General features: G+C 43.2%; 1 protein-coding gene across 1 annotated transcript in view; it reads right to left on the reverse strand.

Moving 5' to 3' along the window:
• The window catches only part of LOC121574058 (ubiquitin domain-containing protein 2-like), a 52,978-nt gene that overhangs the window by 18,652 nt on the left and 15,461 nt on the right, over positions 1 to 18,865 (reverse strand). The window contains exon 2 of the mRNA XM_041886621.2: positions 6,002 to 6,238. Coding sequence (XP_041742555.1) covers positions 6,002 to 6,238 — 237 coding nt within the window. The remainder of the gene's footprint in view (positions 1 to 6,001; positions 6,239 to 18,865) is intronic.

Below are 18,865 nucleotides of genomic sequence, written 5' to 3' on the forward strand. Positions count from 1 at the left end.
GTGGAGGACTGTTTCTAATCAGGCAGTGCTGTGGCCTCCCAGCGGGGGTCCTGTATTTAGTGGTGAGGTGCTCTGTGACACACCTGTTCTGCTGACCTTTCAGCTAGCAGTGTCTCACAGCCTGTCTGAGTGTGTATAGCTGCTATAAACAGTACTCTACTCTCAACTTTCAGCTCTCACATACTGTCCGCCCACCTTACAACCTCCAACAACACTCTGAATTACTCACAACTATTTACATTCTGAATGATTGATATTAAATGTTACAGATGAGGGGCTTTAGGCCATGGTGAATTTGATTCAGTTACAGGAAAGGGGATACAAATTACAAGCAGAGACCACTAGCTGTGGCTGCGACACCTGGAATAGATCACTTTAACACACTTTTCTCATAGGAATTAATAGCCAAACTGGTTTGCCCAAGTCATATTTCCATCTGTTACTACACACCCAAAAAACATATCAGCCCTTATTCTTCACAGCAAATGTATGTCTGTGTGCTGAAACGACAGTGACCGAGTCAGAGCTTCGGGCCCAGACCCCTCTATCGCTCTCCTAGAGATGTAGCGCAGTGTGCTGCACATCCGTTCCTCCAGGGGGTGTCAGAGCAGATGATAGCAGAGCGGATGATAGAGCAGAGCAGGCAGCTGGTGTCCTGGGCTCCTCCTGGTTCACACGGACTGCAGACAACAGAAAACACTGAGCCATAGCCTGACCTAGACATATACATGCCACTCAGCTAGCGGTATGTCCGTCTGTCTCCCTGCCTGCCTGGTAGGAGAATGTACACATGAGAAGTCTCTTTCAAAACAACCATGTCGCTCTCCTCTCTCTCCGGGGGTCATGAGCATGCCCTAAATAGCCAGGCCTCCTTTCGGCATCAGTGTCAGACAGTAGGGATGGAGGGGGGATGGGGTGCTGGGTTGTTCAGGTGTTCAGGTGTAACTCAGAATCAAGTCTGGCATATAATAATCACAAGACTTTGTAGTTCCAGCTGAAATCCATCCACTCATTGTAGATCAGGGCCCGTATCCATAAAGCCTCTCAGAGTGGGAGTGCTGATCTAGGATCGATATAGTCTTATTCATTATGATCTAAAAGAAATGCACAGTAGCGGCAAACTGACACTGGAACACTGTCAATTGACTGTCTCATAACCAAACATGTAACCCATATCTCAAACTGATCACATCACCCGTATTATGTTTATGAACTAGCAGTCAGAAATGTTGAAAGCTACTGTAGTAATAGAAGTATGTTGACAAGACAAAGGAGGCCCGAATCTACATGGTTATGAACCTGGCGGTCGGACAGCGATGCCAGAGGAGAGCTGATATGGAGAGATTCTACATTGATTGAACCCTGGTGATTGATTTTCCTTTGTGTGCGAGAGACCAAGAGAGAGAGACAGAGAGAGAAGAGAGAGAGAAGGAGAGACCTGTTTGTGAGATTCCTCCCTGCCTGTCTGTCTGCCATTGAGTGCAGCGTAATAGAGTGGTGTGTTTTCCCCTGCTCTCTCAGGAGACATTGACCGCAGGCCTCAGGAATCCACAGCTGCAGCTCCACAGCACCGCACCGCAGCAGCCAGCCAGCCCAGCTAATCTGGCTCTAATCTGGACAAGGGGGGAATACACAAGGCTAATTTACACCAACCCGGTCTGAGCCAAAATGGCAGACGATTGGCGGGAGAGATAAGGATGTCTCAGTGTATTTTGGAGCGACCAGGGGCCGTGGGAAAGAATGGGCTCAGGAGAGGAGAGGAGGTCTACAATAACTCAGGCCAAATCCATTTTCCGATAAGGCAGCAATCTTGTACTGTGGGTAACCTTGCTGAGAGCTTCCCAGACACCATCTAAAAGCTTCAACCATGTTGTATCTCTGGTCATATAACCTGACACACAGAACATGCAAAGTGGGGGCATTGTTTTTTCGCCTCATGTAGAGATGTGTGTGTGTGTTAGGGCTGGGAGATATGGCCTAAAAATCATATCTCAATGTTTACTAACTTATGAGCAATTCACAATACAGTGCAATCGGAAAGTGTTCAGACCACTTGATTTTTTACACATTTTGTTACGTTACATCCTTATTCTAAAATTGATTTTCCCCCCTCATTAATCTATACACAATACCCCATAATGAAAAAGCAAATTTTTTTTTTTTTAAATCTATTAAAAATAAACAATTTAAATCTCACATTTACAAGTATTCAGACCCTTTCCTCAGTACTTTGTTGAAGCACCTTCGGCAGCGATTACAGCCTTGAGTCTTCTTGGGTATGACGCTACAAGCTTGGCACACCTGTATTTGGAGAGTTTCTCCCATTCTTCTCTGCAGATCCTCTCAAGCTCTGTCAGGTTGGATGGGGAGCGTCGCTGCACAGCTGTTTCAGGTCTCTCCAGAGATGTTCGATCGGGTTCAAGTCCGGGCTCTGGCTGGGCCACTCAAGGACATTCAGAGACTTGTCCCAAAGCCACTCCTGCGTTGTCTTGGCTGTGTGCTTAGGGTCGTTGTCCTGTTGGAAGGTGAAACTTAGCCCCAGTCTGAGGTCCTGAGCGCTCTGGAGCACGTTTTCATCAAGGATCTCTCTGTACTTTGCTCCGTTCATCTTTCCCCTCGATCCTGACTAGTCTCCCAGTCCCTGCCGCTGAAAAATATCCCCACAGCATGATTGTGTCACCACCATGCTTCACCGTAGGGATGGTGCCAGGTTTCCTCCAGATGTGACGCTTGGCATTCAGGCCAAAGAGTTCAATCTTGGTTTCATCAGACCAGATAATCTTGTTTCTCATGTCTTTAGGTACCTTTTGGCAAACTCCAAGCGGGCTGTCATGTGCCTTTTACTGAGGAGTGGCTTCCGTCTGGCCACTCTACCATAAAGGCCTGATTGGTGGAGTGCTGCAGAGATGGTTGTCCTTCTGGAAGGTTGTCCCATCTCCACAGAGGAACTCAGGAGCTCTGTAAGAGTGACTATCGGGTTCTTGGTCACCTCCCTGACCAAGGCCCTTCTCCCCCGATTGTTCAGTTTGGCCGGGCGGCCAGCTCTAGGAAGAGTCTTGGTGGTTCCAAACTTCTTCCATTTAAGAATGATGGAGGCCACTGTGTTCTTGGGGACCTACAATGCTGTATAAATTGTTTTGTACCCTTCCCCAGATATTTGCCTCGACACAATCCTGTCTCAGAGCTCTACGGACAATTCCTTCAACCTCATGGCTTGGTTTCTGCTCTGACGTGCACTGACAACTGTGGGACCTTATATAGACAGGTGTGTGCCTTTCCAAATCATGTCCAATCAATTGAATTTACCACAGGTGGACTCCAATCAAGTTCTAGAAACATCTCAAGGATGATTAATAGAAAGGATGCACCCAGAGCTCAATTTCAAGTCTCATAGCAAAGGGTCTGTTTTCGCTTTGTCATTATGGGGTATTGTGTGTAGATTGATGAGATTTTTTAATTTAATCCATTTTAGAATAAGGCTGTAATGTAACAAAATGTGGGAGGGAAATCAAGGGGTCTGAATTCTTTCCAAATGCACTGTATATACAGTATCTCAATTATTTTCATGTTTTCTCTAAATGTACAATTAAAGGTCAAATACACTATTTTAAACTGTCAACAATAATTTAATGAATTCAGGGCTTGTGACATTATATCTAGGCTTGAGAAGGTTCAGCTACTGCTTTTTTGCAATAATTACTTATCTGGCTTTCAATCAGTCTATGAAAATGCCATTTTTGTTACAAATGTAACCAGAACCATGCATAATGCACATTAACTAATAATGACTAACTTCTTGTAGCAGGCATTATAGAAAATTAACACAGGTCTCATAAACAATCTCTGAAGCACAAGCCCACATGCTAGTGAGTAACCAGCTAATCTTTATATTTCAAGTTTAGCCAACTTGGAACTTCGATCTATTTGCTAGCTAACAAGGCAGAGCAGTTCAATTGTTATGAACACACCGTTCTGTCCGTCACCAACTGTTTGAACAACATGCTAGCCTGTCCACTTTGTTCAGACGTCGAAATCAAGTGGCCTACCTTATTTCTCAGAATGAGAACGAGTTGCCAATTCCTTATACAATTGTGTTTATTGTACATTTATAAAACAGAGACTAGTATAACAGTCTTTGGCTCAAATGCTGCTCTGCAATGCTGTGATTTGAGACATAAAAAGGGTTTCGTTAGAAAGGATACCTTCTCCTCTATTACAGTAAAATAATGTCTCAATGTCTTTAGGTGTGACCGATTCTGTTGGACCAAACCGCAAATGCAAATAGCGAGTTGAAACCGTTTGTCAGAGAGGAAGAGGTGATCTCTCCTCTTTGTTGTTGTGAGTGGCAAGGGGAGGGGCTAATGGGAAGGTGCGGTCACAACAGCAGTGAACGAGAACAAACGGACATAAAGGCTCATAAAACCAAACACTTGTGATACAGGCATGATCTCTCCTTCTCTCCCCATCTCCTCTCTCACACTCTGCTCTCTATCCTTCTCTCCTCTCTCTCTCACACACTCTTCTCTCCATCCCTCTCCTTCTCTTTCTCGCTGGGCTCTATCTTGGTACATGGACTTAAAAAAGGTGAGCTCACCCTGTCTGCCACAGTACAGATCAAACCACTCTCCCCTGCTGTCTCTATGGCTCATACTCAAACCACTCCCAGAGCCAAGGCAGGCACCACACAAACCTTTTAGCGGTGTGTTTGGTGAGAGATCGAAAAGAGGACTTCAAAGCAGAAGTCAAAGAGAAGGAGAGCAGAGGGCAGGCTAATATGAACAAATACTACGCTGACCTTAACCTAGATGGCTCATTCCATCTATTCTACAGTATCCCAGCCTGCCGGCCGGCCGGCCTGTCTCTCTGCAGCAGTGTAACTTCAGAGCAGGACAGTTGGACTATCTTCATAGAGCTAATTGGTTCTGTTCAACAGCCGGCCCCACAATCAGCAAGGCTGCAGGGGGACGAATGGATGTGTCGGTCTGTCTGTCTGTGTCTGGGAGGAGGGATTCAATAATATATGTAATATTCCTCTCCACAGGCCACGGACTGACAGCTTAAGCTGGTAGGGAAGTATATACAAGCGGGGGCCTGCTGCCTCACATGTAGAGAAATTGGATGACAGAACTGACTGAAGCAAAACCGAGATGGAGACAATTAATGGTGTGATGAGATAAGAGACAGAGAGAGGAAGGACTCAAAAAGACTCAGAAAAGCCAACCGGCATACCACCCAGCCAGCATTCCTCTGAAGTTCAACAGGATTGGGTCTAGTCGAGACCACCTGTGAAGATACAGTAAGGTTGTGTTGGAGAGCCAGTAGGGGGCACTCTTTCCTCTGCTCTACTCTAAGGAGTGTCCAATGCCCCAGCGTAGTGACAGGGACCCTGCCCTGCAGAGTCCTTAGGATGAGATGTTAAACCGAGGTCCTGTGGTCACTAAAGATCCCACGGCACTTCTCTCTCCAAAATGGCCACCACAAATCAGTCAGGTGTGTGTTACGGCGTCAGCATGCTTCAGTTCGGCTGGCGCCTAAACCGAACAATATGCTTGCATACTCCCTTAAAAGACCTTCGGTTGAAAAACGAGAAAAAAGTAGCAATAGTAATGTTTATCCATTTTGAGACGCCGTAACCAGTTTATACTTTCTCAAAATAGTCAGAAAAGTATGACACGAATGGTGTGCAGAAAAAGAGGGCTGTGTGTGTGTGTTGAATCACCGTGACAGACGTAGGACAGACAGAGGGCTAGAGCTGATAGATGTGTCATGTCTGCTGTAGAGAGATGGTGTGTGTGTTTCATACCGAGAGGCAGTGTTATGCTATAACAGTGAGGGGACAGATAGTGTTGAAAGAGGGCAGTGGTCTATGGAATGTGTGACGTATCGTGTGGCAGTGTTACGCTGGCCCAGTTCACGGCAGTGTTATGTTACAGGCTAACAAAGAGAGGGGGCAGATGGATAGAGCTACTAAAGGAGTAGATGTGTGTGGTGTGTGTCGTACCGTGTGGCAATGTTATGCTGGCCCCGTCGATGATGGCCTGGGCCAGTTCATGGTCGTTGCTCTCGAAGGCCTGGGCGGCGGCCCTGAGCGCATCCCAGATCTCCTTGCGGCCCTCGAAGGCGGGCGCAGTGTCCCAGAACTCATCCCGCTTACTGCGCAGCTGGCCGTCCGTCATTGGATAGTCACTCTTCCATTTGGGCTTCTCTCTCTTCAAGGCCTGGTTACGCCCCAGAGCCACTGAGAAAGAAAGAGTTCTATATTTGTTTGTGTATTAATTTCCTTACACTTTACTCTAACCAAATGATATATATATATATATATACACACACACACACACAGTGGGGAGAACAAGTATTTGATACACTGCCGATTTTGCAGGTTTTCCTACTTACAAAGCATGTAGAGGTCTGTAATTTTTATCATAGGTACACTTCAACGGTGAGAGACGGAAAATCACATTGTATGATTTGTAAGTAATTAATTTGCATTTTATTGCATGACATAAGTATTTGATGCATCAGAAAAGCAGAACTTAATATTTGGTACATAAACCTTTGTTTGCAATTACAGAGAATATACGTTTCCTGTAGGTCTTGACCAGGTTTGCACACACTGCAGCAGGGATTTTGGCCCACTCCTCCATACAGACCTTCTCCAGATCCTTCAGGTTTCGGGGCTGTCGCTGGGCAATACGGACTTTCAGCTCCCTCCAAAGATTTTCTATTGGGTTCAGGTCTGGAGACTGGCTAGGCCACTCCAGGACCTTGAGATGCTTCTTACGGAGCCACTCCTTAGTTGCCCTGGCTGTGTGTTTCAGGTCGTTGTCATGCTGGAAGACCCAGCCACGACCCATCTTCAATGCTCTTACTGAGGGAAGGAGGTTGTTGGCCAAGATCTCACGATACATGGCCCCATCCATCCTCCCCTCAATACGGTGCAGTTGTCCTGTCCCCTTTCCAGAAAAGCATCCCCAAAGAATGATGTTTCCAACTCCATGCTTCAAGGTTGAGATGGTGTTCTTGGGGTTGTACTCATCCTTCTTCTTCCTCCAAACACGGCGAGTGGAGTTTAGACCAAAAAGCTATATATCTATATCTCATCAGACCACATGACCTTCTCCCATTCCTCCTCTGGATCATCCAGATGGTCATTGGCAAACTTCAGACGGGCCTGGACATGCGCTGGCTTGAGCAGGGGGACCTTGCGTGCGCTGCAGGATTTTAATCCATCACGGCGTAATGTGTTACTAATGGTTTTCTTTGAGACTGTGGTCCCAGCTCTCTTCAGGTCATTGACCAGGTCCTGCCGTGTAGTTCTGGGCTGATCCCTCACCTACCTCATGATCATTGATGCCCCACGAGGTGAGATCTTGCATGGAGCCCCAGACCGAGGGTGATTGACCGTCATCTTGAACTTCTTCCATTTTCTAATAATTGCGCCAACAGTTGTTGCCTTCTCACCAAGCTGCTTGCCTATTGTCCTGTAGCCCATCCCAGCCTTGTGCAGGTCTACAATTTTATCCCTGGTGTCCTTACACAGCTCTCTGGTCTTGGCCATTGTGGAGAGGATGGAGTCTGTTTGATTGAGTGTGTGGACAGGTGTCTTTTATACAGGTAACGAGTTCAAACAGGTGCAGTTAATACAGGTAATGAGTGGAGAACAGGAGGGCTTCTTAAAGATAAAACTAACAGGTCTGTGAGAGCTGGAATTCTTACTGGTTGGTAGGTGATCAAATACTTATGTCATGCAATAGAAACGTATGATCTCTGTAATTGCAAACAAAGGTTTCTGTACCAAATATTAAGTTCTGCTTTTCTGATGTATCAAATACTTATGTCATGCAATAAAATGCAAATTAATTACTTACAAATCATACAATGTGATTTTCCGTCTCTCACAGTTGAAGTGTACCTATGATAAAAATTACAGACCTCTACATGCTTTGTAAGTAGGAAAACCTGCAAAATCGGCAGTGTATCAAATACTTGTTCTCCCCACTGTATGTATGTATGTATGTATGTATGTATGTATGTATGTATGTATGTATGTATGTATGTATGTATATATATATATATATATATATATATATACATATACACACACACGCACACACTTATATGAAATGAGAACATTAACTATTAGTTATTGGAATATCCAGGGCTTGTACTCTTTTACCTTAGGTCTTAAGACCACAAACCCAGATTTTCTTAACAACACCAAAGGTCAAGACATAATAATACTTCTAGAAACATGGTGTCATACACGGAACAAAAATATAAACGCAACATGTTAAGTATTGGTCCCATGTTTCATGAGCTGAAATAAAATAAATGTGTTTACATCACTGTTAGTGAGAATTTCTCATTTGCCAATATATTCCATCCACTTGACAGGTGTGGCATATCAAGAAGCTGATTAAACAGCATGACCATTACACAGGTGCACCTTGTGCTGGGGACAATAAAAGACCACTCTAAAATGTGCAGTTTTGTCACACAACACAATGCTACAGATGTCTCAAGTTGAGGGAGCGTGCAATTGGCATGCTGACTGCAGTAATGTACACCAGAGCTGTTGCCAGAGAATTGAATGTTCATTCCTCTACCATAAGCCAACTCCAACGTCGTTTTAGAGAATTTGGCAGTACGTCCAACCGGCCTCAAAACTGCAGACCACATGTATGGCGTTCGTGTGGGTGAGCGTCGTTTTAGAGATGTCAACGTTGTGAACAGAGTGCCCCATGGTGGTGGTGGGGTTATTGTATAGGCAGGAAAAAACTACAGACAACGAACACAACTGCATTTTAAATCGATAGCAATTTGAATGCACAGAGTTAACATGACGACATCCTGAGGCCCACTGTCGTGCCATTAATCCGCCGCCATCACCTCATGTTTCAGCATGATAATGCACAGCCCCATGTCTCAAGGATCTGTACACAATTCCTGGAAGCTTAAAATGACCCAGTTCTTCCATGGCCTGCATTCTCACCTGGCCCGCATGTCACCCATTGAGCATGTTTGCGATGCTCTGGATCAACAGCGTGTTCCAGTTCCCGCCAATATCCAGTAACTTCGCACAGCCATTGAAGAGGAGTGGGACAACATTCCATAATCAACAGCCTGAAGAACTCTATGCGAAGGAGATGTGTTGTGCTGCATGAGGCAAATGGTGGTCATATCAGATACTCACTGGTTTTCTGATCCACACCCCTACCTTTTTTTTTTGGTATCTGTGACCAACAGATGCATATCTGTTTTCCCAGTCATGCCAAATCCATAGATTAAAACAGGGCAGGGACTCAGAAGGAATGATCATATGGTATAAACAGGTCCTTTCACTGAGCCAAATAAAAAAGGGCAACACCCACAATCCTTTGTGACAATGATTTATATAGGTGCAGTGTATGCTTCTCCCTCAGATTAATCTTACTATGATGATCAGTTTTATGATCATCTCCAAAGAGAGACCAACCAGTTAAGCTGAGGGAAATGTGCTTTTGTGCAGAGATTTTAATACTAGAACAGGTTCTGAACCTGAATGTGTAGACCCTGAGGGTTATAGACATTTGGAAATCCCTCCGTATACCCGTCCCATCACTATTAATAGAAATAGCCCTGACCAGGTAGTGAACAAGAATGGAAAGGAGTTAGTGCATCTATGTCGAGCCTTAGGCCTGTATTTGATTAAATGGCAGGATTAGAGGGGATTCTTTGAGAAGGTTCAGCTACTGCTCAGCTCTTGGGACCAGTGTTGTTGACTATGCAATCTCAGACTTGGACCCCTCCTCCATTAGTGCATCCACAGACACTATTGACTGAACACTGCCAGTCTTTTAAAAAAAACTTCTCCGCCCAAAGACCACACAAACAGAGCCATGTACACTGATTCATCTAAATAAAACATACATATGGGTCCCTGGCAGTGCAAGACACTTCAACACAGCATTCTGCCTAGAAATTACAACCTGTATCAATTATTTCCTTTCAAGTATATTCAGCCCAAACCTCCCTGACATAAATGTGGTAGTGAATAAATTAAATGAGATCTATCATAAAGCAGCCCCAAAAGCACATTTATGCAAAAGAAAAAAACAGTTATAATTGGAAACCTTAAAAAAGAAAAATGGTTTGATGCTGAATGTAATCTCATAAGGAAAAAAATTACATCTTTATCAAATAGAAAACATCACCAACCACAGGATAGAGACGTTTGGCAACAATATTATGACAGAATACAAACAAAACCTAAGATGGAAGAAACATAAGTATTTTGAGAATACTCTCAAAGAGATTGAAGACTCCATTGATGGAAACCAGTTCTGGATTAAATGGAATGTTCTAAATGGAAAACAGAGGAATGACCTGCCCATTCAAAATGGCAACATTTGGAAAGGTAATTTGAAAGTCTATGGAATAATACCATCAGAAGACCCCAAAAAATATGCAAGAAAATCTCAGCTCCCTCGAACACACAATTAAAAACGTCCAGAACCCAATTGACTACCAAATTACACAGGCTGAACTTTCGAAGAAAATACAAAGCCTTAAACATGTAAAGGCATATTGCCCTGACAGCATCAGGAATGGAACGCTTAAAACACAGTACTCCTGAGCTGCAGGATGCCTTATTAAAACTATTCAACCTGGTTTTGGAGAGTGGCTGCTACCCTGATATTTGGAACCCCCATATATAAAAAAATAAGTGACAAATTAGACCCTAATAACTATAGGAGAATATGTGTCACTAGTTAACATGGGGAAACTGTTCTGCTGTATTCTCAATGACCGAATACAGACCTTCCTTAACACAACATAACGCTCTCAGCAAAAAACAAATTGGCTTTCTACCCAAACACAGAACAGACCACATACACTAACAAACCAGCATGTTCATCAGAAAAGCAGAGGAAAAGTATTTGCATGTTTTGTTGATTTTAAGAATGCTTTAGATTCCATATGGCATTATGGATTATATTACAAAACCCTCCAAAGTGGCATTGGGGGAAAAGTATACGACATCATAAAATCAATTTACTCAAACACAACATGTAGTATTAAACAAACATGTAGTATTGAACAATAAAATAACATAATTTTTTGCACAAGGGCGAAGGGTGAGACAAGGGTGCAGTTTAAGTCCAACCCTGTTCAACGTCTACATCAAAGATCTAGCAGTGTCGTTGGACCGATCTGTAGACCCTGGACTTACCCTCTACGCAGATGACCTTGTCCTACTGTCACCAACAGATCAATGTCTACAGGAACAACTTAACACTCTTTGGGAATACAGCATCAACTGGGCAATCAACATCAACTTTCAGAAAACCAAAGTCATGATTTTCCAGAAAAGGCCAGGAATCAGAGCAGCAGACTCTACTTCAAAGGAGGAAATACCATGGTTGAACATGCCCAATGATACAACTACCTGGGACAAAAACAATCTGTGGATTTGGTCTGGCAGTGAATGCACTAAAAGAAAAAGCCCGCAAAGCATTTTACTCCATAAAAATACAATTCTCAAATGTTGGTGCAAAATATTCAATAGTGTAATTTTAACAATTGCACTATATGGAAGCGAGGTTTGGGGTTCAACCCGTAATTACGATTATAAGCATTGGGAGAAAAACGCAATAGAAAATCTACATACAGAATTCTGCAGAATTATCCTAAATACCTCAAAGAAAGGATCAAATAATGCATGCAGAGCAGAACTCTGAAGATTCCCTTTATAATTGTAAATATAAAGAAAAGGACACTAACATGTTGGCATCATTTGAAATTAAGCACAAAAAAATCATTACAATTCAAAAGCACTAGAAACCCAAGATCTGAACCCTGAAAAGAGTCTCCTATGTCAGCTGTTAAAAACACTAAACAAACATATTTTTCAAACACACAGGGAAATCAAATCACATTGTTAAAGAAATGAAACCTCCTATTTGACAAATTGGGAAAATTAAACAAACACACAGAATAAACTAAATTGCCATTTGGCCCTCAAAAGAGAATACAAATTGGCAGAATATCTCTACTCTGTTAGAGATACAAAACAGTATATCCACATAATTTTCCTTCCTCATGATGCCATCTATTTTGTGAAGTGCACCCGTCCCTCCTGCAGCAAAGCATCCCCACAGCATGATGCTGACAATCCCGTGCTTCAAGGTTAGGATGGTGTTCTTCGGCTTGCAAATTACCCCCTTTTTCCTCCAAACATAACGATGGTAATTATGGCCAAACTGTTATATTTTTGTTTCATCAGACCAGAGGACATTTCTCCAAAAAGTACAATCTTTGTCCCCATGTGCAGTTGCAAACCGTAATCTGGCTTTTTTATGGCATTTTTGGAGCGGTGGCTTCTTCCTTGCTGAGCGGCCTTTCAGGTTATGTCAATATAGGACTTGTTTTACTGTGGATATAGATACTTTTGTACCCGTTTCCTCCAGCATCTTCACAAGGTCCTTTGCTGTTGTTCTGGGATTGATTTGCACTATTCGCACCAAAGTACGTTCATCTCTAGGAGACAGAACGCGTCTCCTTCCTGAGCGGTATGATGGCTGTGTGGTCCCATGGTGTTTATACTTGCGTACTACTGCTTGTACAGATGAACGTGGTACCTTCAGGCGTTTGGAAATTGCTCCCAAGGATTAACCAGACTTGTTGAGGTCTACAAATTTTGTCTGAGATTTCTTTTGGATTTTCCCATGATGTCAAGCAAAGAGGCACTGAGTTGAAGGTAGGCCTTGAAATACATCCACAGTTACACCTCCAATTGACTAAAATGATGTCAATTAGCCTATCAGAAGCTTCTAAAGCCATTACATATTTTTCTGGAATTGTCCAAGCTGTTTGAAGGCACAGTCAACTTAGTGTATGTAAACTTCTGACCCACTGGAATTGTGATACAGTGAATTAAGTGAAATCATCTGTCTGTAAACTATTGTTGGAAAAATTACTTGTGTCATGCACAAAGTAGATGTCCTAACCGACTTGCCAAAACTATAGTTTGTTAACAACAAATTTGTGGAGTGGTTGAAAAACCAGTTTTAATGACTCCAACCTAAGTGTATGTAAACTTCCAACTTCAACTGTATATGTATTTACATACACACGTATGTATATCTATATATACAGTGAGGGAAAAAAGTATTTGATCCCCTGCTGATTTTGTATGTTTGCCCACTGACAAAGAAATGATCTGTCTATAATTTTAATGGTAGGTTTATTTGAACAGTGAGAGACAGAATAACAACAAAAGAATCCAGAAAAACGCATGTCAAAAATGTTATAAATTGATTTGCATTTTAATGAGGGAAATAAGTATTTGACCCCCCTCTCAATCAGAAAGATTTCTGGCTCCCAGGTATCTTTTATACAGGTAACGAGCTGAGTGTCACACCCTGGCTCTGGGACTCTATATGTTGAGCCAGGGTGTGAATATTCTATGTATTGTATTTCTGTGTTGGCCCGAGTGGTTCCCAATCAGAGGCAACGAGTGTCAGCTGTTGCTGGTTGTCTCTGATTGGGAGCCATATTTATAGAGGCTGTTTTCCCACAATAGTTGTGGGATCTTGTTCCAGTTGGTTTGTTCCTTTTGGTTTGTACCGTAGGACTGCACGTATCGTTTGTTGTTTTGTTCGAGTGTTTACTCTCTATAAATATAAGTATGTTTGCTCATCACGCTGCGCCTTGGTCTACTCCGTCTAACGATCGTGACACTGAGATTAGGAGCACACTCTTAAAGGGAGTGCTCCTAATCTCAGTTTGTTACCTGTATAAAAGACGCCTGTCCAGAAGCAATCAATCAATCAGATTCCAAACTCTCCACCATGGCCAAGACTAAAGAGCTCTCCAAGGATGTCAGGGACAAGATTGTAGACCTACACAAGGCTGGAATGGGCTAAAAGACCATTGCCAAGCAGCTTGGTGAGAAGGTGACAACAGTTGGTGCGATTATTCGCAAATGGAAGAAACACAAAATAACTGTCAATCTCCCTCGGCCTGGGGCTCCATGCAAGATCTCACCTCGTGGAGTTGCAATGATCATGAGGACGGTGAGGAATCAGCCCAGAACTACACGGGAGGATCTTGTCAATGATCTCAAGGCAGCTGGGACCATAGTCACCAAGAAAACAATTGGTAACACACTACGCCGTGAAGGACTGAAATCCTGCAGCTCCCGCAAGGTCCCCCTGCTCAAGAAAGCACATATACAGGCCCGTCTGAAGTTTGCCAATGAACATCTGAATGATTCAGAGGAGAACTGGGTGAAAGTATTGTGGTCAGATGAGACCAAAATCGAGCACTTTGGCATCAAATCAACTCGCCGTGTTTGGAGGAGGAGGAATGCTGCCTATGACCCCAAGAACACCATCCCCACCGTCAAACATGGAGGTGGAAACATTATGCTTTGGGGGTGTTTTTCTGCTAAGGGGACAGGACAACTTCACCGCATCAAAGGGACGATGGACGGGGCCATGTACCGTCAAATCTTGGGTGAGAACCTCCTTCCCTCAGCCAGGGCATTGAAAATGGGTCGTGGATGGGTATTCTAGCATGACAATGACCCAAAACTCACGGCCAAGGCAACAAAGGAGTGGCTCAAGAAGAAGCACATTAAGGTCCTGGAGTGGGCAAACGTATAAATCAGCAGGGGATCAAATACTTTTTTCCCTCACTGTAGCAATTGCAGCCATTTCCAGCTACAATAGCCATTTACAACATGAACAATGTCTACACTGTATTTCTTATCAATTTTATGTTATTTTAAATGGACAAAAAAAATAGCTTTTCTTTCGAAAACAAGGACATTTCTAAGTGACCCCAAACTTTTGAACGGTAGTATTATATATCTAATATTATTACTACTACTGAAAGGAATTGTATTTACTGAAATGCTGTACCACAATACTGCTTTGGCAATATCTACTAATTGTATTTCATGCCAATAAAGCAATCTGAATTTGAACATTTGAATTTGAGAAAGAGAGAGAAAGAGCCCCATGTAGCTCAGTTGGTAGAGCGTGGCACTTGCAACGCCAAGGTTGTGGGTTCGTTTCCCACAGGGGCCAGTATGAAAATGTATGCACTCACTAACTGTAAGTCGCTCTGGATAAGAGCGTCTGCTAAATGACTAAAATGTAAATAAAAGAAAGTGTGAGAGAGAGAAAGAAAGAGTGAAATAGAGAAAGAAAGAGAAAGAGAGAAATGGTAGTAACAATAAAATGGCAGTAACAATTGGAGAAATGGAGTAACAATTGGACATCATAACATTCTGGAAACTTCACAGTTCAGCAATTGCACTGTAGCAATTGCAGCCTATTTACAACTTTTCGCCTGTTCCACAATTTTGCTTAAATTCCACTGAGGTCAGCTAAAGCACAATTTTAATGGTTTATAAAATTCAACAAAGGACTATTTATATCCATAATAACTTTGCTACCATGTTGCTGAAGTAGGCATCTGGTGTACATAAAGTGAGTGGGCTACTGTGTTGCACAACTCCTGCCTGGCTGTTTGCACACACGTAAAGCTGTGTGAGAGAGAACAAAGACGGTAGAGTTTTGGAGACTGACTGAACTTAATCATTCCATTCCTCCCCTCCCCCTCAGTCTGCTCTGCCTGTCGGTCTGAAGTCTCTGGAGGTTAGAGCTGGGAGACGGTCGTCTGCGTGCACGCACACACACGTTTGTCAGCAGTCAGAGCCCACAGTTCAGCCCCTGCAACATGTTCATGCATGGAGACACAGTGTACACACACAGCTCCAGCCCAACAGCCATGAGCCATGTCTTACCCAGGGAATAGCCAGCCCTGGGTAAGCTCTATAACTGTATATCACCCTTATGCTATCAGCAGACCCACACACTGGCTGAGGCTGAGCCCTCGTCAAACCCCGTGAGAGCCCTGGGAGTGAATAAGGCGGCGGCAGGTAGCCTAACGGTTAGAGAGGCGAACCAGAAACCGGAGGGTTGCCAGTTCAATTCTGGGTCTGACCGGAAGAATATGACTGGAAGTGAGCTGGCAACCGGAAGGTTGTGGCAGCCCCCTCCTCTCCTACCTGTATATGTACTGTATGTGTGTCTTTAGGAGGGGTTGGGATAAAGAAGAAGTCAAATTTCGGTTGGAAGTTATGTACAATTGACGAATAAATTGAACTTAATCTTAAAAAACGGCTGGTTTTAGGCCTGTTCCACAGACAGACAGGGCTGCCATCCAAGCCAAGATCTAAGGCAGCCTTACATTAGCGGGCTGCCCAGCCTGACCCACCCCAGAGCCTGGGGAAAATAGAGGGAAGAGGAAGGTATACTGGGGAAAACATCTGGCTGCTATTATTCAACACCTCTGCTCTGGGACTGACTGAAACAATAGCTAGAGCCCTGCGCTGTGGAGGCAGACAGAGAGAGAGAGAGAAAACTCTGCTCTCCTTGGGTGCTGCTGCTGCGGTTGGTTCCAGACACATGTACCAGCAGCACATCGTCTCACATAGTCTCCCTCACAGCATAGCAGATGTGTGTTCCACAACCGTTGCCTTGGGCACCCAGCCGCAGAGAGAGGCAGGCTGATGTGAGTTGTTTAATGGGGACTTAGCTTATGGCATTATCAGAGAGCAGCCTCCATAGGTTTAGTGGTCTCTCTCACACACACACACACTCACACCCAGGCTTTGTTGTGCTTATAGGAGAGTGGAATTTGGTCGGTTAAAGTGGATGGGTATCCCTCAGTCTGAACACAGTTTGCAGCGTTCCCAGTGAGTGAGTGAGTGAGTGAGTGAGTGAGTGAGTGAGTGAGTGAGTGAGTGAAAGAAACCGGCTCATACATCAGGCCACTCCACATGCTGTACATCAATAATTCAGCCATAGGCGATGAATCAGTGCACCTTTCTGCCCTTCCTCCTAGTTCACACAGAAACAACTAGTATAGTATGATTAGATAGCTAGATATAGACAGCAACACAATTAGACCCAACCAAAATGATAATTACTTGACACATTGGAAACAATTAACATAAAAACAGAGCAAACTAGAATGCTATTTGGCCCTAAACAGAGAGTACACAGTGGCAGAATACCTGACCACTGTGACTGACTCAAAATTAAAGAAAGCTTTGACTATGTACAGACTCAGTGAGCATAGCCTTGCTATTGAGAGAGGCCGCTGTAGGCAGACCTGGCTCTCAAGAGAAGACAGGCTATGTGCACACTGCCCAAAAAATGAGGTGGAAACTGAGCTGCACTTCCTAACCTCCTGCCAAATGTATGACCATATTAGAGACACATATTTCCCTCAGATTACACAGACCCACAAGGAATTTGAAAACAAATCAAATTTTGCTAAACTCCCATATCTATTTTGTGAAATACCACAGTGTGCCATCACAGCATCAAGATGTGTGACCTGTTGCTACAAGAAAAGGGCAACCAGTGAAGAACAAACACCATTGTAAATACAACCCATATTTATGTTTATTTATTTTCCCTTTTGTACTTTAACTATTTGTACATCATTAAAACACTGTATATAGCTATAATATAACATTTGGAATGTCTCTTTACTGTTCATTTTTTATTGTTTATTTAACTTTAGTTTTTTACCTATTTGACTTGCTTTGGCAATGTAAACATATGTTTCCCATGCCAACAAAGCCCTTTGAATTGAATGAGAAAGAATGAGAGAAGGAATGAGAGAACGTTAGTTACATAGATATTACAGAGCGCGAGAGGAAGCAGAGTAACTGTCTGATGTTATGAAAGTAAAACATTGCGATAAACAGACAGCGTATCGTCACCCAGATTGACACAGTCGGAGTCAGATTTTTTTGTAGGCAGAGCCAGAGCGTAACAGAGTAGAATCCTATTGGCAGGGATAGCCCATTAACAGTCTTTCAATCACCCCCGAGTGATTGCGCTTTTCAGATCAGAGCGCAGAGTTATTAGCCCAGTTATGTCAAGCTGTCTTTGAAAAGCCAGTCAGGTAAAAAGCTTATGTCTTAATTAAAGGGAAGTGTTGTATTTTGAGACAGTCTTGAATATGTAAATAAGCCAATAGTCAGAGGGGTAGCCTACATTGTCTAATTCTCTTTATGGTAATAATAATAAATTTTATTTTGTAAATTGGTTTCTTGCTTCATACAACACAAAATGTACAGTCACCTATTTGGCCCATGGTGTTACAGACCAAGTAAAAAATAATTAATTAATGTCAAGCCCTTCATAATGTAAAAACATTTTTTAAATGTCTCATGCAATGTTGGCCTGCATTGAAGACATTTAGGCTACTGTAGGCTATATCATAGAAATCAAAAGCTATTTCTGTGAAAATGTTATGGGATTTGCTCCATTGGTTTTGTTGGTAGGCCTACATTATGCTCAAATAGCCACAATAGCCTATTGGCTACTGTCTAAAACTGTAAGGGGACAGCCTCAGTGTTCACTGTAAAAGTGTTCGGAAGTTGCACAGAATTCTCACAACGTTTAAGTTTCTACTCACAAGACCAAAAAATGTGCTCAGTGCCCCAAGAAATTTGAGGGAACATTGGGTGCAACTCAATATTAGGAAGATGTTCCTAATGTTTGCTATACTCCGTGTATAGTGTGTATACAGTATATAGTCTTGTGAGTGTGCATAGTCAGTGCAAGAGACGGTCAATGCAGATAGTCCGGTTAACCATGTCATTAACTATTTAGCAGTCTTATGGCTTGAGGGTAGAAGCTGTGTCTCGGAGCCTGTTGGTCCGAGAGCCGATTCTCCGGTACCGTTTGCTGGACGGTAGCAGAGTGAACAGTCTGTGGCTTGGGTGGCTGAAGTCTTTGGCAATTTTTCGGGCCTTCCTCTGACACCACCTGATACACAGGTCCTGGATGGC

This window comes from Coregonus clupeaformis, chromosome 9 (assembly GCF_020615455.1).
Source record: "Coregonus clupeaformis isolate EN_2021a chromosome 9, ASM2061545v1, whole genome shotgun sequence".
Classification (NCBI taxonomy): Eukaryota; Metazoa; Chordata; class Actinopteri; order Salmoniformes; family Salmonidae; genus Coregonus; species Coregonus clupeaformis.